Raw genomic sequence first — 25,966 nt, forward strand, 5'->3', positions numbered from 1 at the left:
GACATCTGTAACCCCAACTCCATGTGGATCCAACACCTTCTGGTGGTCTTGTCTCCTCAGGCCCTGTACTCCTATACTCATGTGCACATATCCACACACAGACACATCCACAAAACTGAAAAGAAAATACATCTACCTTTTTAATGACAGGCATGGTGGTACATGCCTATAATCCAGGAGTAGGGAGATGGAGACAGAAGGCTCCCTAGAGAGTTTGCTGGACAGTCAGTTTATATGGATCTGTGAACTGCAGATTCAGTGAAAACACTGTCTAAAAAAGTAAGGTAGAAAGTGATTGAGAAGGGCACCCCATGCTAGCCCTGACCTCTACATGCACAGCCACACAGCTGTACCTACACACACATATGCATGCACACACATATGCACCTGCACACATGTACCTGCAGACATATGTACCTGCCCACACATATGTACCTACACACATGCATATATATGCACACACATACTGAAAAATGAAAAGGCACTTTTCTTAAAAGATCAAATAAACAAAATTTTACACCTTCAAATAAAGTTAATCATGAATTTTCCCAAAACTTTTATTGCTCTTTTAAGATTTATTAAAAGGAATTCAACTAATTAATTTATTTTCATTATTAGGTAACTACTACTAAATCAAATTGGACAAAAGTCACTGAGAGCATAGTAATAAATCATAATATAGTTAAACTATAAAATGGAAATAGATACAAAATGTGATACCACACACCTGTAAACCCAGCAACATAAGAGACAAAGGCAGGAGGGTCAGGAGCAGTCTGGGTCCTCCACAACACAGCAAGTTTGAGGCTAGCCTGTAATACGAGACATTCCCACCCTACCCCATCACTCGAAAGGCAGGAGTACAGAAGTTAGCAAAATAAAATATTTAATATATGAGTCTATTTTTCATGCTGTTTAACATGAGTAACAATGTACCAGGCAATACACACAGCTTCTATTAAATCTGAACTATAACAGAAATAGCAACATGTTTTCTATTAAAACTCAGATTACCAAAATCTTTGCATCAAGTTTTCACCATATTTTACTATTTAAGAGACAAAAGAAAGCTCTTTAAGCTTTTACCTTTCTTACTCTCTCGCCCTCCCCACCCCCTCCATGTAGCCATGGCCAGCCTCTCTCTTTCTACAATAAAGCTCTAAAACCATGAGAGAGAGAAAGAGAGAGAGAGAGAGAGAGAGAGAGAGAGAGAGAGAGAGAGAGAGAGAGAGAGAGAGAAGAAAGAAACTTAAATAACAAGAGTATTCTGGAACAAAAACAATGCCTATACTAAACTATATCAAAATATATTAAACAGAACTATTAATGGTGGTTATACTAAAAGAGGAGGTCTTTTATGCTGTGTGAAATGATTATCTAGCTTCGTTACTGTCCACATATTGGTTGCTTTCAATTATTGCAATTAGAGATATCTAATGTTTCTTCTATGTATTGAAAGTGCCATTTAAAAATTATCCCAAGCCAGACTTGGTGGTCTATACCTGGAATCCCACCAACAGAGAGGCTGACAGAGGAGGAAAAGTCTGAAATGAGCCTGGCCTATATACTGAGACCATACTGCAGTCTGATATTTACATTTTTCTCAAACATAGAAATAGCCCCTAAGTTACTAGACTACTTTTGAATATTAAGCTGGATTTTAAATGTAAGTCAAAGTCATTTAAAGACTGATTATCAACATATAAACTAACATTTAGTTATAAAAAGTTTACAAAGCCAAGAGATTACACTGATCTGTTTATTTATATTCAGTTTATGGTTTCTGAGGAAAAAAGAGTTCTTAATATTTCGTGATTGACTAATTCAATTCATTACAATACATTTAATGTTTGCATGTTTCCATACTAAAAATTCATTGAAATTTATAATATATGTGTTTGGCATATAATCACATAAAATATCTAAACATACCAAGAAAAAAAACCTCTTCATATTAAGAAAAATTCAATAAACAAATAATTTCGAGTTTTTTATTGTTTTAAGGAATATAAAGGCAGAGATATCTCTGACTCTATTTTATATGTAGTACAGTGCCTTGGACTTGTAACCAGGATGTTGATCATAAAAATATATTACAAACCAATATTTGTGAAATTTGCATATTTATTTTAAAATCAACTTTTTTCCAAAAACAATTTTTATTAGGTATTTTCTTCATTTACATTTCAAACGCTATCCCAAAAGTTCCCTATACTCTCCCCTCCTCCCCCCCCCACCCTGCTCCCCAACCCACCCACTCCTGTTTCCTGGCCGTGGTGTTCCCCTATACTGGGCCAGAGAATCTTTGCAAGACTAAGGACCTCTCCTCCCATTGATGGCTGACTAGGTCATCTTCTGCTACATATGCAGCTAGAGACGTGAGCTCTGGGGGTACTGGCTAGCTCATATTGTTGTTCCTCCTATAGGTAAAATCAACTTTTAAATATAATTATATTTTCAAGCTATTTAGTGTAATCAGAACATCTGACCTTATTTATCAGAACACTAGAGTACAGGAAGATTTACTCCCCAAGCCCCATAAATGTAAGGAGTTGAGCAAGAAGAAAGATAAGAATGGCAATTGACAATAATATTAAGAGGCACCCAGTGACACACAGCCACAGCACAAAGCAGCGTGTTAGCATGACACCTGCGAGACGACGGTTCAGACTGCACTCCTCCACCAGACCCCACTGGAGAGACCAAACTGGGATAAGAGGAAGCAGCAAATCACATGAAACCGATAGAACAAAAGAAAGAAAAGCAAACAGTCTTCCGGGCATTCAAAATTGCTTCAAAATTCTGTGGACTGGGATGCTGAAGTCACAGCTGAGTGACTTTCAGCATATCCTTAGAAAGGTTGAGTTCATTGTGCTAACCCTGCACTCACTCTATGTAGATGACATTCTCACTGATCTTGTTAAAGAAAATCTTGCTGCTTCTTTTCACTAGAAACCTTAGATCATCACGTACATATTTGTATTCACAAAACCTTAGCAAGGTTATGAACCTTTTGAATAGAAGCATATGAATTACTAGATTGTTTTTTTTTCTTTTGCATCTTCTTTGTTTGGAACTATTGGATATCTGTTATACTATTTGCCATCAACAAGTAAGCTCTTAAAAGATAAATCGTAGGAAGAGTAAGCATGAAGGTCCAGGATCTTTAATAATCTGTTTCCTTTCTCCTTAATAGTCCCAAGAACCTTAGATTTTAAATGTATTCCATCTCTAGTCTGTTCTCATTTTGACATATGTGTAATGTCAAAATAAAGCTGTCAATACATTGAGTTCAGTTATCTTAATTGGCTTGAATACTGTGGGTGATTCATGCATCAGGCAGCAATCGCTCTGCAAAAATAGAAATGTCCCCGTGCTGAGTAGAGGTGGGGTTTATGGGCAGAAAGGGGCTGAAGGAAATGGCAAAGGTTCAGAAAAGCAAATTGATCCTTTTAGTTAACCCACAGGACTGAAAATGGGGAAGGCTTCCTTACGTTTGATTTCTGTCCCCATTTGTGAGTTTCTCAGTTGACCATGAGGTTTCCAGTGGCGTGATTCTGTCGGCACTGGCACTGTCCTCTCCTGCAGTTTTATGAACCATGAGTGACACTATTTCTTTCCTTAGACGATACCAAAGTCTGAACTTTCTCATTCTCCTGGTGCAGTTAACCTCCACATATTAATTACTTCACTGACATAGTTTATTAATGGACATGTTCCTCGAAAATACATAGTGAACATAGTGTTTCTACCACTTAGGATTCATTTAATAAATTTTACAAATTGGGTACTGGAAACCTAGCTATCTGTGTAATGCTAGTGAAAGCATGGTTACTGAAAGAGAATCTACAAACACCAACTTATAAAACCAGGATGATCCCAAACAACAATCTATAAACATCTGTCTTTATACCCAAAGATAAGTATATTCTTCACCTCTCAGCAGTGAGTGTCACTGCAACAGATGGAGACCGCTACAGAAAGCTACCACCAATCAAAATGCAGACATGGCACCTACATACAATAAATAATAAATACATCTACAAAACATCCATGCCCAAGGGTTAATGAATATTCCAGAAGAAAAGGCAGAAAGACTATAAAGCCAGAGAAGATCAGAGGTTGCCATGAGACTGTGTTTCTAGCCAGGCAGTGGTGGCACACACCTTTAATCACAACACTAGGAAGAAGAGGCTGGAAGACCTCTGTGAGTTCAAGGAGAGCCTGGTCTACAGAGCAAGTTCCAGAACAGGCAGGGCTACACAAAGAAACCCTGTCTTGAAAAACAACAACAAACTGGACAAGGAGAAACCCATGAGGCTTTAAGTAAAGAATGACAGGCAACTGAGGAAAGCTGACAGTAGGAGAGGTGGCCCTCCCCAGGAAGAACACACCAAAAAGCAGTGCAGTGCCAAACTGCCAGGCCTGGAAACACACCCAAGTAACATCACATGATCCCAGTAGGTTTTATTTAGGAATTTATATTTTTATATATACATATACATGTGCATACAGTAACAATTGAAAACAAATAGGCCACAATTTGAAGGAGAACAGGAAGGAGTAAATGGGAGGGTTTGAGGAGAAAAATACTGTAAGTAAAATAAAACTAAAAAATTAACAAAGTATATTTACAAATTGGTGCACAACTACACAAACCCTCTTCACAAACTGTCTATCCAGTCCTAATGTCAACAGTCTTTATGTAATATTTAATAATAAGAAAATAGATAATCTGACTAGAATTGATGGATAGTTGAGAAAAATTAAATGTCTGGGCCTTTAAGTATCTAGCAAATTGACTAGAGGTGAACAGACAGCTCTCACCAAACCTTAAGGCTACACTCTAATGAGTTGCTTGCACTAAAGAACTCCTATCCTGTCTTCTCGATTATAAGAAAGACTTCCTGTTCACCCAGGCTCAGATCATACTTAAAATATTGCTTAAATGTTTTCTCAGTCTTTTTTTCTTTAATCTTCTCAGTCTTCAATATTTAGCCAGTATTTCCCAAACATTTAATAAAAAAGAATCCTCAGGAGTTAGATAACGACCCCCCCCCCCCAGGAGGTATCTAGCCTACAAAAAAGCCCACAACTTTGAGATACTTGTTAAATATTTAAATTGCTTAAATTTAATCACAACTTGTTACCCTAATTTCTTGTCAAAAATGTTTCTAGAAAAACTGATTTTCCTTTCCCTCTACTATTGTACTATTGTTTTATACACACACACACATACACACACACACACACACACACACACACACCATACTCAATGGTAAGAACTATATAAAATCCTTTTAGGAAGCACACAAACATGTCTCAAAAGTATGCTCAGTGGCCAGCAAGATAATTCAGAGAGTAAAGATGCTTGCCACCAAGGCTGATGAGCTGAGTTCAATTCTCAGAAGCCATATGATCTCCACACATACAAGAGTGTGCTATTTGTGTGTATAAACACACACAATAAATAAATGTTTGTAAAGTATACCTAAGGGTGAACACAAAGAAATAAATTCAACAAAACCAAAGTAAGGGTTTCTCTGAGTAAGGAGTTAGTGAAACACAGCAAGACCCGGTGCTACATAAGGTTACTGTTAACATTAGTGCCTGGGTTTTTGGGGAAAGGGCCTATCAGCTTATCTGTAACCTTTTGCAACAGTTTCCATTAGTAGGCCAGGCTGGCCTCCAACTCAACATCCTCTTCCTTCAGTCTTCTAAGTGCTGGACTTACAGACAGGTAGATACCATGCTTTTGTTCAAGTAAAGTGTATATTGAAATAAAACCTAAATTTAAACACTGTATAAAATAAAGCTATACATGTGTGAAAGAGAGCCAACATTAAGAGTAATGCACCAAGAAATATTGCAAATCCACTGAAGAAAGAAAATAAAACTCCTAATTTAAAAATAGAAATAAGTCAGGATTTATTTTTAATTTGGTCTTTCTTGCCTTTTAAAATAATAATAACATATATTTTTATTATTCTACTATCCTATGTGTCTTAATCATTTATATTCTTTTCCCCTAAATGAGCATTAAAGGAGGGTTTTCCTAGCTGAAGGGGTCTGCAACCCTATAGGTGGAACAACAATATGAACTAACCAGTATCCCCCAGAGCTCGTGTCTCTAGCTGCATATGTAGCAGAAGATGGCCTAGTCGGCCATCACAGGGAAGAGAGGCCCCTTGGTATTACAAACTTTATATGCCTCAGTATAGGCGAATGCCAGGGCCAAGAAGTGGGAATGGGTGGGTAGGGGAGCAGGGTGGGGGGGAGGGTATGGGGAACTTTCAGGATAGCATTTGAAAGAAAATATCTAATTAAAAAAAGGCTTGAAAAAAAAAAGAGGGTTTTACTAATATTTCTACAAAGTAACTCAAAATCATTTGATAATCTTTCCCAACGTGTTTAATTCTTCATTCAATAAGAATTTAAAAATCACTGCAGGCCAGTTATACACCAGATAATTGTACTATGAAGAATAAACAACAGCTGCATACGCCTGAGACCCCAGAACTAGGGAGGCTGGGGAAGAGAACTGTTTGAGGCTAGCCTGGATACATAAAAGGACCTTACTCCCTAAAACAAGTAAAGAAAAAATAATAAGTGGCAAATAAAATGAGTTCATGAAGTGGCTCTCAAAGAGCTTGCAGTTCGTCCAGCAGATAAACTAACAGACAACAGCAGGGGTAAATGTAAAATGGTTTAGTAAAGGGTAGGGAAAGCTTCCCAGACAGATAATCAAGGAAGCACTCTGATTCTAATGGGACATTCCTACAAAAAGTACCCTGGCTTAAAATAGAACAGTAACCTGTCCACAGGGTCACAAAGAGCGACACAGAGTCAGAGCACAAGGCACAGAGGAATGTGATAAGAGGCAGGACAAAGCAGATAAAGTCAAAAAGAACAAGCTAAAATGTTTAATGTCACCTGCTGAAAAACCAAAGGGGATATCTCAGCCACAGAAGCCCCCATCACGAGAATTATATAGTTTTGTGACCCACAGATCCTTTTCATAAAGTGCTGAATAATAATGCTTTGTTCTCAGAAAGTTTTTACATGCATAAAACAAAATACACAGAATTCTAAATAATTCTAGGTAGTCCACACTTCAGTAGTAGTATATAATTAGTGTAGAATGGATTCCTTTTGATAGGGTTTGGGGCACACCACCCCAAAACACAGCATCTTGGCATGTGAGAAAAGGCACCATCAGGAAAGCCACTTTTACCTTCCACTTGCTTCAACCCTGAAGCAAAACAAGCAACCTAGGAAGTCACCCTGATACTTCGTCACCCTTATCCCACTCAAACAGACCTCGCTGGCTGTGTTCTCCCTATGCCCAATATTATACTCTCACAGATGCCTAGAAATATTGTACTTATCACTACTTTAAAATGACCATAATTAGATCTGCCTATAGAAATTACAAAATGTGCCTGGCATGGCAGTGCACACCTGCAAGATCAAGAGATCCAGGGAAGAATGCAAACAGATTCACCCTGCTAAGTTCCCTCATGGATCATTACAAGAGCACACTCCTGTTATTCAATCATACTTCTGCATTACTACCCACTATTTCTACTGAACCTAACTTTAAAAACAAAACAAAGCCGGGCGTGGTGGCCCACGCCTTTAATCCCAGCACTTGGGAGGCAGAGGCAGGCGGATTTCTGAGTTCGAGGCCAGCCTGGTCTACAAAGTGAGTTCCAGGACAGCCAGGGCTACACAGAGAAACCCTGTCTCGAAAAAACCAAAAAAAAACAAAAAACAAAAAAAACAAAACAAAACAAAAACAAAAAACCCCACAAGCTTATCTGTTTCTTTGGGCCATTTATGTAAAACTTAAATGTGCATGGGTTTTTTTCTTGTTAACTTGTTCTTTGTCTTAATCATGAACCTAGCAATGAGAGAGGAAAAGAAGCCTGCACTCTTACACTTCCAAAGAACAGCTCTGAAGGAGGAAAAAGAGTAACTTTCCTGGGAAGAAACCTGAAAAGGCCTACAATTCTGCTAGATGATCAAGGTTAACAACTGTGATCATTATGTCAGCTTAACAGACCCTTGATAGAGAATACAATGAAGTGCTCTTACCCCTCTCACCTTCATACCAGAAACACAGAAACCAGCCTAACCATGAGAGAAACATCAAACAATCACAACTTAGGGAGATGCTACAAAATATCTTATTATTCTTCAAAACTACCAGGATCATTTAAACTGGAAGTTTGGGGACGTTGTTAGAACCAAGTATGCAGAAAAGAGACATGATTACTTTTTAAAAAGAGAGAGAGAGACATTAGGGGAAATATGAGAAATCCATATTGAGCAATGACATTACTGAAAATACCTGTCAGCATCTGGACAACTGCTGAGATAGACAGACCATAGTAACAGAGAACGCTAAAATGAGAAGCTGGATGGATAGTATACAGAAACACTGCACTATCTCTGCCACAACTCTATAAAGTGAAAACTATTCATTTAAAAGGTAAAATGTGTGGGATTAGAAAAAAATCACGTTATAATCAAATTACTGTTCTTTAAACTTTAAAGAACAGTATGCTGTGATATAGTAATATATATGCCTTGTCAGTGCATTACATTTTTTAAATTAGATTTTTGGGTTTTATGTAGCCCAGGCTTGTCTTGGGCTTGCTATATAGCTAAGGATGACCTTGAAACTCATTCTCCTCCTGCTGCTACCTCCAAAGATCTAGGAAACAAGCATGCACACCTCAACTGATACATTAAGTAATATTAGCAGCCCTAATTATGGCAATTTCAAAGTAGTGGTAAATGAAGTATTTCAAAAAGTCTTAAGTTGCCATGATTGATTTCCTTTGGTATCTTTGGGGGTTAGTTCCAGATCTTAATTTGAATACTAAAATCTGCAAATGTTCAAGGCCCTTATAAAAATGGCACATTATTTTCACAAAACATATACACATCCTCCTATTTACTGTAAATCACTTCTACAGGACATATATTGAATTTAATAGAAATTATATGTAAGTAGATATCAAATTATTATTTATGGAATAGTAAAAGAAAGGGTCTGTATACATTCGGAATGCAACTTGTCTTCTTTCTCTTTGCTGTTCTGACACTAAACGTTATAAAATTATCTGCCAAATTATTATTAGAAGAGCCAAATGCACTGCTAACATTTTAGTAGCTTATAGTCTACAGTAAAAAATGAATGAACAGTGCTTTCCTCGCTTCGGCTCCTCCCACTGTCGGGAGTTTTTCTCAATTTCCCTTAATAAATCTGCCTGCTCTGCAGAAAACAAAACTGAATAAACAAACATTTCACTGAGAGCTTAGTGAAAATCACAAGTAACTGTTTCCACAGCATGTTCAAGTGCCTGAGCTATGGCTACCCACAGTCATGTCACCAGTTCACTGGACACTGAGCATTAATGTGAAAGAGATAACTTGCCACAGTCTGGGACCATCACTGGATACACGTCTTGCTGCTAACCCTCAGCTGCAATACCATTCCACATATCTCTTTGTGTCATGTGCCCAATGTGGACTCCAGTGATAAGTGATTCCAAATGAAGACTGACAAGTAGTTGTACAAGTTTTCCAAGACTCAAGTGGAGCAGGTTTTTAGCAACACTCAATAACTGACCAGTGTTGCTATTAAACAATCCGTGTTTACAGAATCTTGGTAAAAACAAGCCTACCTCCTAAAACTCCATCAGAGTCATCATCACCAGCACAGCTAGCTCCCGAAATGGGCAAAAGTAAAGGATATTATTTCTCATACACATCTACAGAATGTGACTTAGATTCCAGTTTTCAACTGTCAGGACTGTACAGTCCCTTCCTAGGGTGTGTGTTTGTGCAATATGTATTTTTAAAATCATCTTGCAAACATGTAAAATAAGTAAGATATGTTGGTCTGCAGCAATTCCTTATCTTCTCCAACCAAGAATTATCAATTCTATTTTTCCTAAGCTTTATTCTCAAATAAATACATGTATTTGACAGACAAAGCAGACTTTGGAAAAATAGTTACAGCCCTGAATAGTTACACCTTCAGAACTCATGTGTTAACATATGCAGTTGTATGAGAGCAAAATCCAACTGTTGGCTTTGCCCTCCAACATGCCAATCGTCCCGGAAGTTATAATGTAAACTCGGCTACATCCCAGACCTCCTCTGCCCTTCCCACCTGCCACCTTTGATAAGCTACTATAAGCCACTGCGCTTTCTAAGGTTTCATATTACTCGCAGTTATTTGCAGCTGATAATGTGACTTTTTTTTTTTTTAATGATATAATGACAGAAAGAAAACTGTCTTAAGGTACAGCGGAAAGTACCAAACAATGACGCTTTTGCCTCTACACACAGTGACAGGGAATTCTTGCAATAAGATAGTCTGCACTTTACTTTTATGTGGTAAATATGTCCCTAAATAATATTTATAGACTTTCTTTGATAAAATATTTTCCAGTTAGTTTTAGCTAACATTTTAAGCAACAGGAGATTTGCTCTAGAGAAGGGTTTCATCTTGCTTTGCAAGAAGGCAAGATCATATCCATTTAAGGACACGTGAGCAGCTGCAGGCACACAGTTTTCTTACTCACAGGAAAGAGAGGGAGGCTGAATTTACTCTACTATACACACTCTAAGAATTACACATAGGTTCTCTAAAAATAAAAAATGAAACCGAAAAATCAGGATCCACACATGTGCTGATTTACATACATGTAATATAAAAACAGTGAAGCACGGTAGGAGTCAGCAGGACGTGCTCGGCTCTGCAGCATGGCTCAGTTCTACTCAAAGTCAGTCCAGACCTAGCGTGGTGGCATTCGACTTTCTAAAATTTTTCTCACATTTCAGACAAAAAAAAAAAAAAAAATGCTACATTAGGTCAAAAACTTTCAGAAATACTCGACACTTATTTCGTCTCTTGGAAACCTGGTCAACACCAGCACACTGCCATACACCTGACAGAAAGCTGCAGCTCCTCTTTTCTAGAAAAGCTACTCTTGACACCAGGTCAGCTAACTAAAAATCTATTTGGTTTCTGTGGTAATACAATGTAGCTATAAAAAATCTTAAGTCCTTAAATGTATAAAGTGCATCATAGCTACTGAAATACAGAATCATTCCTCAGAGCATGGGTGAAAATCTTAACTGAAGAAAATAAATGTATTTGCTCCTCTAACTATAAATTTCTTTTTCTTTTTCAAAACACAAAGTATTGACCTAGTTTTCTTATATGCATTCTCTTACCTAGACAGCAATACCTAGACAGATGTGAAACACAAACATAAATAAGACAAGGAAAGGCATCAAATATCACCTGAGAATGTTTGCTGCTCTGACAAGCAAGGCTCCATTAACCCTGCCTCTGTTGAGCCTACATTATCCCTCCCAAGCTACCTGCATTCCTTCACAACTAGTTTAGCTCTTCTACTCCAACAGCAGTGTGTAATTAACTCCAAGTCTGAAGACGTATAACTCTTTAAGGAAAGCTACCTGCTATAAAGCAGTATCTTCAAACTTACTTTATTCTCAGTTATCTGTTATACACATTTTTAAATTAAAAACTAAAAGTGAAGCACAAAGTGTTAATGACATTTCCAAACCTAACATAAGTTCTAAGGTTTGGTTGTGATAAGAACATGGCTAACCAATCACATGTTAGAATTCCTATGTGATGTCATAAGACCTCCCTAGAATCCTTTTTCTCCTCCACCTACTGCAACTGTTCCCATAAACCTGGGAACAGAAAACTGCCCAGCTAAGCTCCCATAAGACTTCATACAGCTTCATGCTCTGCACTGTGACGATCACAGAAGCCAAGGTAAGACATGATATCATTGGCTTTGGACATTCTTACTTTCTGATATTCAATCTTATTAAACTCTTAAAAGAATTCTAACTCCCAAATTCCAATTCAAAGCTACATAATAAAAGAACCTGCTATGACAAAATGCTTAATTTCTAAATAAATTCTTATCCATTTAACTGACAGTGAAAATTAGACAACTTTAAAAGAGATTCTATTCATCTTTAAATTTTGATTACTAGGTTTTTTTGGTTTTTCACATATGAACTCCCAATTTAACCCCCCATTATATTAGCATATATGGTAGTAGAGGTATATTAATTTTCATACAAAAGCAATGGTTTCATGTGCTGTGTTGCTTGTTGAAACACAGTGCAGGACGAGGCCACTTATTTACAGCTGGGGCACAGCTTATCTTCAGCTTACTTATAACTGAAGGGCATGCACACTGGGAGTACATGTATTTGACGATATTACTGTAGTTCTTAGGGTGATACAATAAAAGGGATTTTTCAGAACAGACAGCAGGAACTACTTTTCAAATGCCCCCGAAGACGGCTACTCTAAAATCCCGTCAACCTTTAAACGCTTCTAGAACTTTCATTTTAATGAAAATGGCTTGTTTTAGTTTGAAGCTATAAAGAACAAGTTAGATAGTTTTTAAACAAACACATGTCTTTTTTAAGTGACAGAAAAATAATTCAACATTTTTAAAAATAAAAAGGACATTTTGGCATACAAACATTTCTAAAGAAATTTGATAAGTGTATATTCCTCTAACAACAGAGTACATTTATCAAGTTTTTATTCTCCAATGTTCTTAAGTTTCCTGCTGTGAATTTAGAAGTAAAACAAAATATTCAGGAATGGATATGCAACAAAAACTTTATTATTGCTATTTGTTAAAATCTCAATCTACTAAGTAAAATGTTTTCTCACTCTTAAATCCAATAGATCACATAGAAAATAAACAGATTTTTATTTTACTATTTATATTCCTATCATATTTAAATGCTAAATAAAACTTACCTCTACAATTCTCAATTCCTATAATTCTAACTCTGCTGCTTATGACAAACACAGCTGTCTCCTACACAGCATTCTTGTCATGTAAAAACATTTCTAGTATGTGCTTTAACTCCAAGGAACCCTAACTAGTCTCTCAATAATTTTGTAACCCTAAAAATATTTTTTCTTTGATATTACACAAATTACACTTGGTGCCAAGTTTATTTGTCATATTTCTGCTATTTTTATTTATGTACTGTGTGTGTTGGGGGGGCTGGGGAAGAGAGCAAGAGCGAGAGAGAACGAGCGAGAGAGAGAGAGAGCAGGAGGAAGGGAGAGAGAAGGAGAGAGAGAAGGAGAGAGAGAGCTCCATTGCATGTCTGTGAAGGTCAGCAGAGTTTATAGGAGTCAGTTCTTTCTTCTACCATGTAGGTCTCAGGAGTCAAGCTTGGATCGTCAGGCTTGGCAGCAAGTGCCTTACATACTGAGCCCTCTCCCTGGTCCCTGCAGGTTTACCTTAATGCCTATCCAATAGCATTCGCAAACTTGAACAGTGTGCACAAAAGTTTTTTTCAGTGGAGTAAGGGGTAGGTAACGACTTTCTTTCCACCAGAATTTCCTTATATCACAATTAGTTACAAAAAAGGAAGCAATTTCTAGAAAAAAAATATAAATTCTACTATAAAAAGCATCTTTAGCAGGTTAAGCAGATGCTGCCTATAGTTAAAATTTTCAGAATAAAGCACAGTTTCTACATAGCTTTATGGTGACATTGAAGTATTTTGTTTATAAAGGTACATGCTTTAAAAGTAAGCACAAAAAAAGGGATAAAATCAATGAAGAAATGTAACAGATACACAAATTACAAAATAGAATGCTGTTAGTGTGGGAAAAGAATGAGATCATTTGCTTTGCCAAAAGGAGTTGCCGCAGTGTCATTTCCTAAAGCAAATCAAAATTATTTTTACAATATTTTAGTAGACATAGAGGAAAACTGCTGCATTTGGGTCATTATTAACAAATATTGTTTCTTAATCTCACCAATTTAACAAGGCATAATATTTGCATTGGCTATGGAATTCAAAGTATATATTAAAACATCAAGTGAGAATGATTAAAGTATAGATCACCGTTATAAATTACATAGCATAACCACATTTTTTTTCTGAAGAACAATTTCCTAAGTGCACTTACACACAAACACTCCCTCTTAATTCTCTGTATGCATCATAATTTGGAAAAAAGATTTTAAAACAAGTGAGCTCTGTGAGGTTCACAGAACTACATGCAAATAAGAGACCTTGTGGGAGAGGCCATTTGCACCTCTGATCCCGTTCAGTGATGAGCATGGTTAAGATACATCATCATCCTGACAAGGTACAGAAAAGCAAATGCAAAATGCTGTGGATGGTCATTTGCTGGGAAAATGAGGATGCAAACTACTGCTAACTAAAAAGCATTCCTCTGTTTCATTTAATCCATCAAGTGTTGGATCTGTACTATTCTGTATGATATTCTAAACATTATCTTCAAAGTCAGGCACAAAGTTACTGATGTCCTTAGTTTTCAAGCAATAAGTTCTAGTCAGCAAAGTTCAAAATAATCACACAGACATGAACATACCACAGTCAATCAAATTAAAATATACAATCATTTAGCTTGCTCTATTGATAAAAAATATACCTCCAATCAATTTAAGCTTGTTATCTAAAAATCAGACTGATTTTTTCCATAACTCTGAACAAAGGCTTCAACACTCTACTGCATCCCTACAGTGCATCAATTTCATTTCTTACCTGCTCACTCTACCCAAGGTCACTGTTTTCAAGGTTCCTGAATAAAAGAATCTTGCATTGTTATTTACACAATGAATATAATTTTCATCTAATATAGGAATTCACACATTGATCAGACCAACAAAAACAAAAATTTAGAGTTGGGAATGAAAAATATAGTCTTTCTAAATTATAGCAGCATGGCTGATAAGCAGCAGTCTCTTTGGACATTCCAAGAGTGTGTAGTACTTCAGTTTCCTTACCCAACACAATTCTGAAGCATGCATTACCAAATAAACACATGAAAATAAAGCCTTCTTGGGTATTCTAATACCCATGGAGGGATTTACAAAGACAAAGTTTGGAGCTGAGATGGAAGGAAGGACCATCCAGAGACTTCCCCACCCAGGGATCCATCCCATAATCAGCCACCAAACCCAGACACTATTGCATATGCCAGCAAGATTTTGCTGAAGGGACCCTGATATAGCTGTCTCTTGTGAAGCTATGCCAGTACCTGGCAAATACAGAAGTGGATGCTCACAGTCAGCTATTGGATGGAACACAGAGCCCCTAATGGAGGAGTTAGAGAAAGTACCCAAGAGCTGAAGGGATCTGCAACCCTATAGGAGGAACAACAATATGAACTAACCAGTACCCCGCAGAGCTCGTGTCTCTAGGTGCATATGTAGCAGAGGATGGCCTAGTCGGCCATCATTGGGAAAAGAGGCCCCTGGTCTTGCGAAGATTATATGCCCCAGTATAGGGGAATGTCAGGGCCAGGAAGCAGGAGTGGGTGGGTTGGAGAGCAGGGCGGCGGGAGGGTAAAGGGACTTTCGGGATAGTATTTGAAATGTAAATGAAGAAAATAGCTAATAAAAAAAATCTTTTTAAAGAAATGAGGAGGCCTGACCCGTGGCTAGGGCAGGTGAGCTATTTTACATCACTCATTCCAACAGCACTTAAACCCTATAGGGTTTGGGACCTAGAACAGCCGGTAACAAAAAGACATCCAACATCATGTCCAGTTCTCAGCTTCTCTGGAGCTCAAGATCATTCCTGCTACCTACTGAATTCTAGGCCAGCCTGGGCTAAACCAAACCCAACCCAACCAAACAATAAAACAAACAAACCCAACCAAACCAAAAAAAAAAAAAAAAGAAATGAGGAAAAAAAGAAAGAAAGGAAAGCCTTCATGTGCATGCTCTGCCCCATCAGTAGAGCTCACAGTCAACTGAGGACCTCTAGTGCTTTAGAGCACGTACTACATCTTCAGGGCTTTCCATGAATTGGGTGCATCACTCCTCTATATGGACAGGGGTTTATTTGCTAAGTGCCAATCAATTTTCCTTAGAACTTCCCAAATACTGTCTCTCTACAGCCTGTTTAAAAAAAACAAACAGACTCTGACGCTTCAGTATAAGGCTAAAAATCACTTTCATGGAGGCACAGGAGCCTTGTAATCCCTGGCTAAAGCAGGACTGCAGAGTTCAAGACACACAGTAAGTTTAAAACCAGCCTAGACTACACAGTCCAAAATCAGGGCTATGTTAATTCAAATAAATATGTTTAATTTCACATGTAGAATAAGTATACATCAACAAAAATAAACCTACAGACAAAAACGTCAATTGCCACGAGCTATTTCAGAGGGAAAATTTTTAACTGGTCCAATTTCATTCTGCTTACACAATTTTTATCACAACCAGACAGAAGCAAGTGAAGACACTCTGAAGCGTCAGTCTGCACAACAAAGCTGGGAACAAAGGAACCTGCCAGCTCACAATTCAGCAGTCTTAAAGGAGCTTCATCCCAGTGAGCTTTCTTACGCTAACAGGTTGATCTAACATGTTTTGTTTTTTTGGTTTTTGTTTTGTTTTGTTTGTTTTTTGTTTGGTTTGGTTTGGTTTTTGGTTTTTCGAGACAAGGTTTCTCTGTATAGCCCTGGCTCTCCTGGAACTCACTTTGTAGACCAGGCTGGCCTTGAACTCAGAAATTCGCCTGCCTCTGCCTCCCGAGTGTTGGCATTAACGGCACGCACCACCACACCCAGCTCCTTCCGGGTTTTATACAGATGGCTTCTATCCCTACCCAACAGGTTCCTAACAAAGGATATGACTCTTTTTCTTTTTCTTTGTTTAGCTAGGGCCTCACTGTATAGCCCTGGTTGCCCTGGAACTTGCTATGTAGATCAGACTGGCTGAAACTCAGAGCTCAGCCTAACTCTGCTCTCCCTCTGGAGTGATAAGACCTAAGGCAAGAGTCACCATACCTGACAGTATGGTACTTGAAGGATTACTGCTGTCTGTAGTTTTCCTCTTTCCTCCTACTAAAACAAAAATGATACTTCTGAACCTAGTTTCCTAAATTCCAATTTATCTTCTTTAAACAGAGAGAGAGAAGATAATACAAGGTCCCACTAGGAAAAGTAAAGAGTTGGTGATAGCGATCAATCCTTCCAAAAGTGAGAACAGATCCCACACACATAGAACACAAAACTTGGGCACTCTTCTGCTTCTTACATAACTAAAATACGGGATCTCATATTTCCCACAACCAAATATACATTGTATTTCCAGCACTCTGGTACAAAAATCAGAAAGATTAAACTTCAACTTAGTCTATAAGTAAACAGGCTCTGTGTCTCCAGTAAACACCCAATAAACATATATAGTCATCTTTTTAAACCTGTAGCTAATTTTCTGTTAACAAGCTTTATTTTGTTGTATTTACTATCAAAGCTTTGAACCTTACATATTCAGCCATAGTTTAGAAGCTTTGGAAAGAAGGCCAGACACAGACTCACCCCTGGTAACCAAGATTAGCTGAAAACTGGCACTGTGATGGTTTAGAACGATAGTCCTTACTGTGCCTTCTGAGTTTGGAAGTCTTTAGTACTTTAACAACATCTTCTTAAAGTGTTGTTTAAAATAACATTCACCAAGAGGCTGGATCTGGGAGGAGTCTGGAGGATGTATATATGATCAAATACACTGAATGATTCTACAAATCTATAAATCATAAAAGAGAATGGCAAGTGGCTAGAATCTGCTTTTTATTTCATATTTTTCACCTAACTATTTTATTTTGGACGAAAACTAAGATCCAAGATATGTTACTATATGCATTTCTTTTTACAAGATTAGTTCTGAAACATTTATAATAATAAATGTTAAAATCAATTGTGTTTACAGAGAAACAGAGCTTTTTAAAAAAGTAACCAAGAAAATAGCCCCAGAGAAGCATCTCATAAATCAAGTAATAGCTGCCAAAGTCATGGCTCTCCCCGCTCACCCAGCACAATGAGACACTCACATATGAGAGACAGAAGAGAGGCCTTGGGGACTGGAGACAGGGGATAGGATTTAAAATACAGCACTGAGGAACGAGCTGCTGCAAAATTGTGCATATCTATCCAGAGAATTGGTTTAGGTATGAACCTAATCTGTTTACTACTTTTTACATTCCAGGTCTCCTAAAAGAAGACAGCTCACATTTGGCTGCCTGTTGTCAACTTTTTATCTTTCTCTTGACCACTTAGAAAAACTTGTCTTCCTACTTTTGCCTTCCTGGCATAATGGAAAAAGTGCAATACCTCACTCGCTCGGCTATCAGGAGAGCCTCCACTATTGAAATGCCTCAGCAAGCACGTCAGAATCTCCAGAACCTATTTATCAATTTCTGCCTCATCTTGATATGTCTGCTGCTGATCTGCATCATTGTGATGCTTCTGTGAAGAGCTGCCGCCACTCCAGACCTGCAAGATGCCAACTCAGCTTAAAACCGAGCACTCCGTCATGGGGGAAGCAACGCACCGCTGCCTTCTCGCTGAGAACAGCTTTGTGAGGGTCACGATTAAGAGCGAAACTAATTGTTAGCCAGTGTATTCATCTGCTGGATCTTGTAAACAAACTTTACAATGACTAAGTGTGCATAATGTAGCTGCCAATTTCCTCAACATGGCTCATAAATTTCCTTCCTAAATATTTCCGACAATGAAGTATGAGTTTTAATTTTGAAACACCACTACGAAAAAAATTCACTTTCTGTATCCAGCTCTAGCAAGGTCACTTTAGAGCTCCAGCCTGGGGAAGAAGTGCAATGTATACTGCATTGCCACTGCCTTTTTTATAGGAACTAAGTGTTCTTCAGTTCTCCACAAAGTAGGAAGTAGTCATTTACATGAAGTGTTCTTATTGAACATAGCTCACTGGGTCCTCACATAGATGACACAATGATGATGACGATGATGACAATTCAAAACTCTTGGTCATTACTGTCAGAACAAATTCCTTGAAAAAAATGTTGTGCCCTTTTTCTACACACTAATATTTTTAAGCTTATGAGTGTTAAAAAGGGAAATGTAAGAACATATTCTCATATAAAATTATTCACTAATTTTGCTCAAGGACTGTGGAATTCAAGTACATGAACATTAACCACAAATCTGCTCTCTCTAGGGTTTGATCAACAAGCAAGAACATCTTGCTGTGTTGGCTGTGATAATCACTAAAACACCAGAATCTCACCTGAAGTTTGACGCTGTCATGTAGCTCCTTGGTTTAATAGCGTTTCTCCAATAATGAAGATAACAATAACAAACAAGCTGTAGTAAGACACAGCTCTTTCTTTTCCTCATCTCCCAGAGAGGAAGTGGTTGTCCCCTAACTTTAGAAGTAGAACTAGAGAGCTAGTGTATAATTCTTACTGACCATGGTTTCAATTTCCCTTTCTAAGTTTCTACTATCTCTCAATAACTACAAAAATAGGAGCAAAAAATAGATTGGAAAATATATTCACCAAAATTTAGTGACTTAAACTGGATCAAGTACAAAACAGTTTACACCTAACTTTGCAAACCCACAATTTTTAAGTCCCGTTCAAAATATGCTACTACCATAGCAATTATTAAGGAAGAGAATTGTAATTAGATATATTTCCATAACGATTACTACAAAGACATAAAGCATCAGTACTCACTTTGGTCTTTAACAGAGCAGCTGAAGGCACGCTGATTTAAATTGTTTGAATGCCTGGTGGAAAGGGAGCTGTTTGGGTTCAGAAATTATCTAAAGAGCAGCCCCTAGGAGTCCAATGTTAATAGGGGGTCTCTTCATAAAGGCTGGAGAGGCCCATCCCAGAAACTGTAAAACATGGATTACATCATCTCTAAATCAGTGGTATTTAACGTTCCCTTTCTGACGCTGTGACCCTTTTACATAGTTCCTCATGTTGTAGTGACACCCAACAATAAAATCATTTTTGTTGCTATTTCATAACTGTAATTTCACCTCCATACCTCCATTATGAATTGTAAATATTTTGGAAACAGGTTTGCATGAGGGGTTGCAACCCACAGGTTGAGAACCTCTGGTAAAAGGTCTGTAAAAAGTACATAAGTTCTGTAGTTGGCCATGCTGAGAGAAAAGTGACGCTGAAGCTGAAAAGCACCAGGCATTCATTATATTGCTCACTACCACATCAACTTCAAGGTATAAACTGTCAGCTCGTAAGGCTCTTCTCATTAAACATTTAATGTTGCCTTTTACATTTTTAGTAGTTTATTTGTAGTTTATCTGTAACTGTTTATCTGTAAAATGAAATCAGAATGACCTATATTCAAATGGAGTTTTGATTTTGGTGAAATTACTATACAATTATATTCTAGTGACTATAAAACGTTCTTGTTACAAAGAGTTTTGTGTTATAAAGGGCAGAGTGGGGGAACTTTTACCAAACAAAGTAAAAATCAACATTTCCAGAGAAAAACACAAGAGGATAGGCCTACACATAATAATATTGTTTAGCCTCCAATTATTTTGAGTCTTCTGGCAAAGTAGGAGTGCAATCAGTAACATAAGAAGGTTTGGTTACACACTAATGCCAGATTTTTAATGTCTTGAAAGGACATGATAGATTATATAGACATGGTAATAGAGATATAGAAAAATCAATTCGTAAAGCATGTATCCACTAGTAGATGCTTTAAGCTACCTACTGTGTCACAAACTGTGACTGCATGAGTCATAGTCACCTTCTCAGTATACAGATTGTCTCAGCTAAAGAGTTAAAGACAAAACAGCATGCAAAAATAATGAAACTAAGAAAATTTTCTTTTTAAAAAACATAAGAAAACCCGAGTTACAAGCCAGACTTTTTCATTCACAATTCATTTCGAAGAAAAGTCTTTTATGTTATTTAATCAAAATCTTCATTTAAATAACAGAAAAGTCTCTGCTAACATGAGTTAGCAATTCCTTAACTGATCAAACCACTTTATAACTTATATACATACAAAATTTCATCTCCATTTTTAACAACTACAGTCCAGGGAACATGAAAAAAATGCAAAGTTAGCAATAGAGTTCCCTACTTAACCACCAGGGGGCAGATTCACTGTGAGCTTAAGAGAAGCTAATGGTTATTTTATGTGTTAAGGAGGTCTACATTCTCATACCCCCCCCCCCCTTGAAAACAAGGACTGCAAAGGGGCACATTTCAGTGAAACAGTCCCTCCTGAACAAGGCCAAGACTATCACAACCCTACAGAGACAATTTGGGGTACTATGGGTGAGGTATCAAAACGCAAAGAAAAGAGCCAAGACTGTTGTGAACTATATCCTGAACCAAAGGCAAATCGTTTTTCTCCAACCACAAAGGAAAATGCTTCAGAATAGTACACAGGATGGCACACAGTGGTTCTCAACCTTCCTGATGCTGTGACCCCTTAATAGTCTCCTGTGTTGTGGTGACCCCCAACCATATAATTTTGCTCCTTTTATGAATCATAATGTGTCTGTTTTCCAATAGTCTTAGGTGACTCCGTCAGCCGTTCAAGCGCTCAGAGTGGCTGGGACCCGCGGGCTGAGAATCACTGCTCTAAGTCATACGGGAGCTTCCATTAGCTGTCTTCTCCCTCCCTCTACTGTGTTCTACAAAGATTCACAACTGAGTGCTTTCTCCTTAGTGCATATCTTACAAAGAAATTGCCCTATTAGCATATTATTCCACAGACCTAATAGGGATTAATACACCATCTTTCTCTGTATGTGGTTATTATCATAAAGTAGTTCCTTTAAACTAATTCAATAAATCTTGGTGTTCCATTCATTTCTTGAAAACTACAGCTGATTTGTATGCTCATATACAAAGAAAGCATTATCAAAATAGTACAAAGAACTGGGTTCCACCTTCTCATTTTATAGAAGGCCCAGAAATTAAGAAAGAAATTAAGTGCCACGTCAAAAGACACCTGAGTTGTCACTAAACTAAGTTCCCAAAGAGTCTATTAAAAGAAAGTCCTATCACAGAAATGAGTACACTCCCATGTTTACTAACATTCATAGCAGCTAGAAATAAAACCAGCCTAGAGATCCATCCACCTGTGAGCATGTAAGAAAATGTGGTACATATACACAATGCAACTTCATTTGGCCATAAAGGAAAATTAAATTGTGACTTCTGCAGAAAACCAAATGGGACTTGAAATCACTACAGTAATCAAAGCATGCCAGACCGGGATAGGCAAATACCTCATGCTTTCTCTCATATTGTTAATCTAGATTTGAAATCTTGATCATGTGAATTCTTGTTCTAGTTGTGAAACTAGAAAGAGCTAAGCTAGAGAAGAATAAAGAGGAAGGCAGAGTATATAGAGGGAGTGTAAGGAGGGGGACAGAGCAAAGGGCTCTTGTGGGGAAGGGAGGGGCAGTAGGACAGAACCGGGCTGAGGGGAAGCAGAGGACCAAGAAGACGACTGTATGAAAATCCTATAATGAAATAAACACTTTGAATGCAGATTAAAAATAAATGAAAAACTAACTTATGAAGAAAAAGAAAAATATCCAGGTTCTAAGTGTGACATGGTCAGAAAAAAGTCCACGGCCTATCTGTTCAAATCAATTTCCTTTCTATGATAGCATGACAGCTTCTGTTTGTTTTACATTTCTTTCAACTGAATGTGTTTAATTTTTATGCCTACTTAACAAGAGAGAAAGTAAAGGCCAAGTTAAGTACAATGTTTAAGGCTATCAAGTTAATTTATCTCAAAGGATTTGTAAGTTTTTCTAAACACAGTGTGTCAATTTTACAGCACTTAACGTTTTTTTTTTTAACTTGTGTAGCAGGCATATACTTGCTGCAGTACATAAAACATCCACTGGAGGGAAGCAAACACTAAGTTTTGAGCCTTACCTGCATTGGCGTCTCACTTCCTTGCTGAAACTCTTCAGTTTGTGGCTGTTGCCAAGGAGCTAAACTATAAGAATCCTCTGTGGTTCTGCCTTCCAATGGGTTTGTCCGTAACTGCTCTGTTAGCCACATCTGAGTCCTCACAGAAGGTTGAATGGGAACTCCACCTACTGCCTGCTGGCCCAGCATTAAATACTTTGGAGACTCAAAAGTCTCTGAGCCTGTCACAATGGGCTTGCTCTCAGGTAAGGCACTGTATGTCATGTCTAAAGTCTGTCTCCTGAGAGCAGAGGAAGACACTCTGACGTCTTCTTTGTTGCAGCTCTCAAATTTATATTTGCAGTCCAGAGTTGATGACCGCTTTTTATTTATTTCCTTGTCTTCCAGCTTAAGCATCTCCATACTGTCATGTAAGCAACTTGGCCCGAAGGTCCTTAAGTGGGACATAAAAGGCTTGCCCTTCCCTGTCATCTCCAAGCTATTCCTCAGCTCTTGCGGGTATGCAATGCCACTGTGGTTGCGGTTATCTGGGGCAGTAAGTTTGGACAAAGATGACCATTTCCTCAGGGGCCTGAAGTCCTTCATGTCTAGGGAGGAGTCCCGCTCCCCTCTGCTGTGGTCTCCCAGTGTCTGCATGAGGCTAGTACTCCATTTAGAGCCATCTGATGTTAGAGATTCTCTATGTTTGGAAACTGAAGCACTGGAGTTAGATGGCATCACATGGGCAGTGGGAAGAGTGACCAATGATCGACTAGGCTTGAAAGATAACGTGCCACTTGAAGTTGAATGATCTGCAATGAGAAAGGATTGCCAAGTCAGTTTCAATCAGCAGGTTTAAAATAAGATAAAATGCAAAATGCAAAAGTAAACATCCGAGTGTGGCTTCTCAGTGTATTTCTGACGTGATTCCTCAAAATGAGGAAATTGCTAGTATTATTATGCCTTGAAAGTTATCAGAAACAAGGCAGCATAGTTTCAAACATTATCCCTACCCCCGTTTCTCTCTCTGTTCCCACCAGAGTCATCCTCTACTGCCCTGCCTATGTCTATTCTTGATGGGCAAGTGAGTTTCATTAGGGTTGCTGCTGTAAGGTTCTGAGAGAGGGATATTTACAGAGCACACACACACTCCTCAACAGTGCTACCACACTGAAGAAAATGCCTTTCCCTCCCCTAACTGGACAGTGATCTGAGCTCAGGGAACAGTGGTGTCTAATAAGCCCAAATCCCCTAGCTACCTTTAGCTGCTTAGAGCGCTGGGCAGGGATGTTCATTGCCCTTCTTCCTTTTCCTAGTTCCACCCATGACATAATGCTGCAGGCACAATCCTGCACAGGTCTTGTGCTAGGAACCACAACAGCTATGAGATAGAGAGGGCAATGGTGATGTCAGATTCTGAAGACTGTTCTGACCCATTCCATTCCTTCTCTGGCTCTTACATCCTTTCCACCCATCATCTGCAATATTCCCTGAGCCTTGAAGTAGGTAATAGAGAATTTCTGTTATAGCTGAGCATTTAGTAGTCCCTTATTCTCATCACTCTGACCAGTTCTAAGTCTCTGCAGTTATTGCTACCTACTGTAAAAACAGGGGCTTCTCTGACCAAAGCTGACAGTAGCACTTAACCTATGGATACAAACACAGTTTTTTTTAAAACAAATTGATGGATACATCATGTCTACTTTGCAGAAAAGTAGCAGCAACTTCCCCTCTAGAGCCCATGACCTCCCCAGCCAAAGAATTTTGACCAAGATGGTAGTATGGTAGTATGGTGGATTCCTTCCAATGGGGCAGGGCTACAAACTGATTAGAGAGCGCATGCTCCCTTATTATCGACATGCCACTACTGCACCAGGAGGCACATTTTGCCTTGCCTGTCAGTTCTGTAACTCTTGAGTCTGTAGCCTGTCTAACACTAGAGCTGAAGAGTGGGAAGGAGGCTTCCATCTCAGTTCCAGCTTGATTTCTTGGCATCCTGAGACCAATATATATGAAGTCTCTAGCAACACAGCTCCATCAGTGCTGAGGAGTCGCCAATAGTTAATGACTGTATCCTACCAGGGGCCTAAGTGGCCTCCTAGATCACTTGGGTCCAACCCTGGTACTGAGATTTTTGTAGACTACACCCAATGGCTTCCAGGGTCATCGTTATCTGTTCTCATCCTTTATGCTCTTTCATGTCTAAAACCTAGTGGATGAGCCTTCTCACCATCCCCTCCAGCCAAGGAAAACGTGGCTTTCACATTACTTCCCATGAGGTCTTAATTTCTCTTCAGGGAGCCATATTTCTACAAAGTGTTTTTATGACTCTCAAGAGACTGAAATATCTCCAGGACACTGTTAGAGAAGTGTGAATACTACACCAGGTGATGGTCTACTTTCCATGATATTGAAGACACTGAAACCTAATCACCAGGCTTAGCTGCCTCTTGGGGACTAGCAATGTCTGCATTCAGTAGCTTGGTATTTCTCAATTGCATAAAAGATCAACAATTGGTGATAAAAGCCACTTCATCAGATTAAATTTTTTAATGTCTCTTCTGCTTGGGAAAGTGTCTCATGTAACCCAGGAAGCACTAACCTAGCTATGTCATCAAGAATGCTCCTGAATTTCTCACCTCCTGCTTTCCCCTCTCAGCATTACAGGTGTGCAGCACTCTATGCTTTATAAGATGCTTGAGGAAAAGGCGGGGCTATTTCCTGACCACTACCCTTGAAGCCACTACAAATCCGAATGCAACCACCAGATTGTGTGTAGAGTAGGATCTTCAAGACAGAAGCTGCTCCTACAAGTTCCTTACTAGGAAGTCTCAAGCCTTGGCATGCAAAAAAAGTCACCTGGAATACACACTCTTACACCAGTAGAATATGAGCAGTCCTCATGAAATGGGCCTCATAAACAGCACTTAAACCAGCACTCTACTGCTCAATTCATGGGAACACCATTCCCCTGGATATGACTCAGTTCTAAAGTCTTCAAGCTTACATATTCCAAGTTCAACCATAACCAATATTCACAGTTTTAAGTATTTTATCTTAAAACTTACAATAACTTATTATAACACTTAGAATTCATTACTGTCAAAACTAAAAATCAGAAGCTAGTCTATTTATACACGTGCACACATCCTTAACATGTACATATAGCACACGAATAAACAGGACCTCAAATATCTGA

At 38.3% G+C, this 25,966-nt stretch overlaps 2 protein-coding genes across 5 annotated transcripts in view; one reads left to right on the plus strand and one right to left on the minus strand.

Annotated features, from left to right (window-relative positions):
• Cep85l (centrosomal protein 85L) overlaps positions 1-25,966 on the minus strand; it is a 109,879-nt gene that overhangs the window by 52,984 nt on the left and 30,929 nt on the right. For all 3 annotated transcript variants that reach the window (XM_021174136.3, XM_021174135.3, XM_021174133.3), the window contains one exon: positions 22,792-23,579. In XM_021174136.3, coding sequence (XP_021029795.1) covers positions 22,792-23,505 — 714 coding nt within the window. In that variant the 5' untranslated portion in view covers positions 23,506-23,579. The remainder of the gene's footprint in view (positions 1-22,791; positions 23,580-25,966) is intronic.
• Pln (phospholamban) lies at positions 11,686-20,146 on the plus strand. Of its 2 annotated transcripts, XM_021174138.3 has the most exons (3): positions 11,728-11,830; positions 16,308-16,435; positions 18,069-20,146. In XM_021174138.3, the coding sequence occupies exon 3, from the start codon at positions 18,176-18,178 to the stop codon at positions 18,332-18,334; it is 159 nt and encodes a 52-aa protein (XP_021029797.1). In that variant the 5' UTR covers positions 11,728-11,830; positions 16,308-16,435; positions 18,069-18,175; the 3' UTR covers positions 18,335-20,146. The 2 variants fall into 2 exon arrangements, 1 of the variants encoding a protein (XP_021029797.1); XR_015048417.1 differs by lacking the exon at positions 16,308-16,435 and having other exon boundaries at positions 11,686-11,830.

The sequence above is a fragment of the Mus caroli genome, unplaced genomic scaffold, assembly GCF_978045245.1.
Source record: "Mus caroli unplaced genomic scaffold, Mus_caroli_1 scaffold_9, whole genome shotgun sequence".
Taxonomy (NCBI): domain Eukaryota; kingdom Metazoa; phylum Chordata; class Mammalia; order Rodentia; family Muridae; genus Mus; species Mus caroli.

Excerpts from the sequence above, each read along its gene's own strand:
- Pln (XM_021174138.3), top strand. The coding sequence starts at position 18,176 with ATGGAAAAAGTGCAATACCTCACTCGCTCGGCTATCAGGAGAGCCTCC.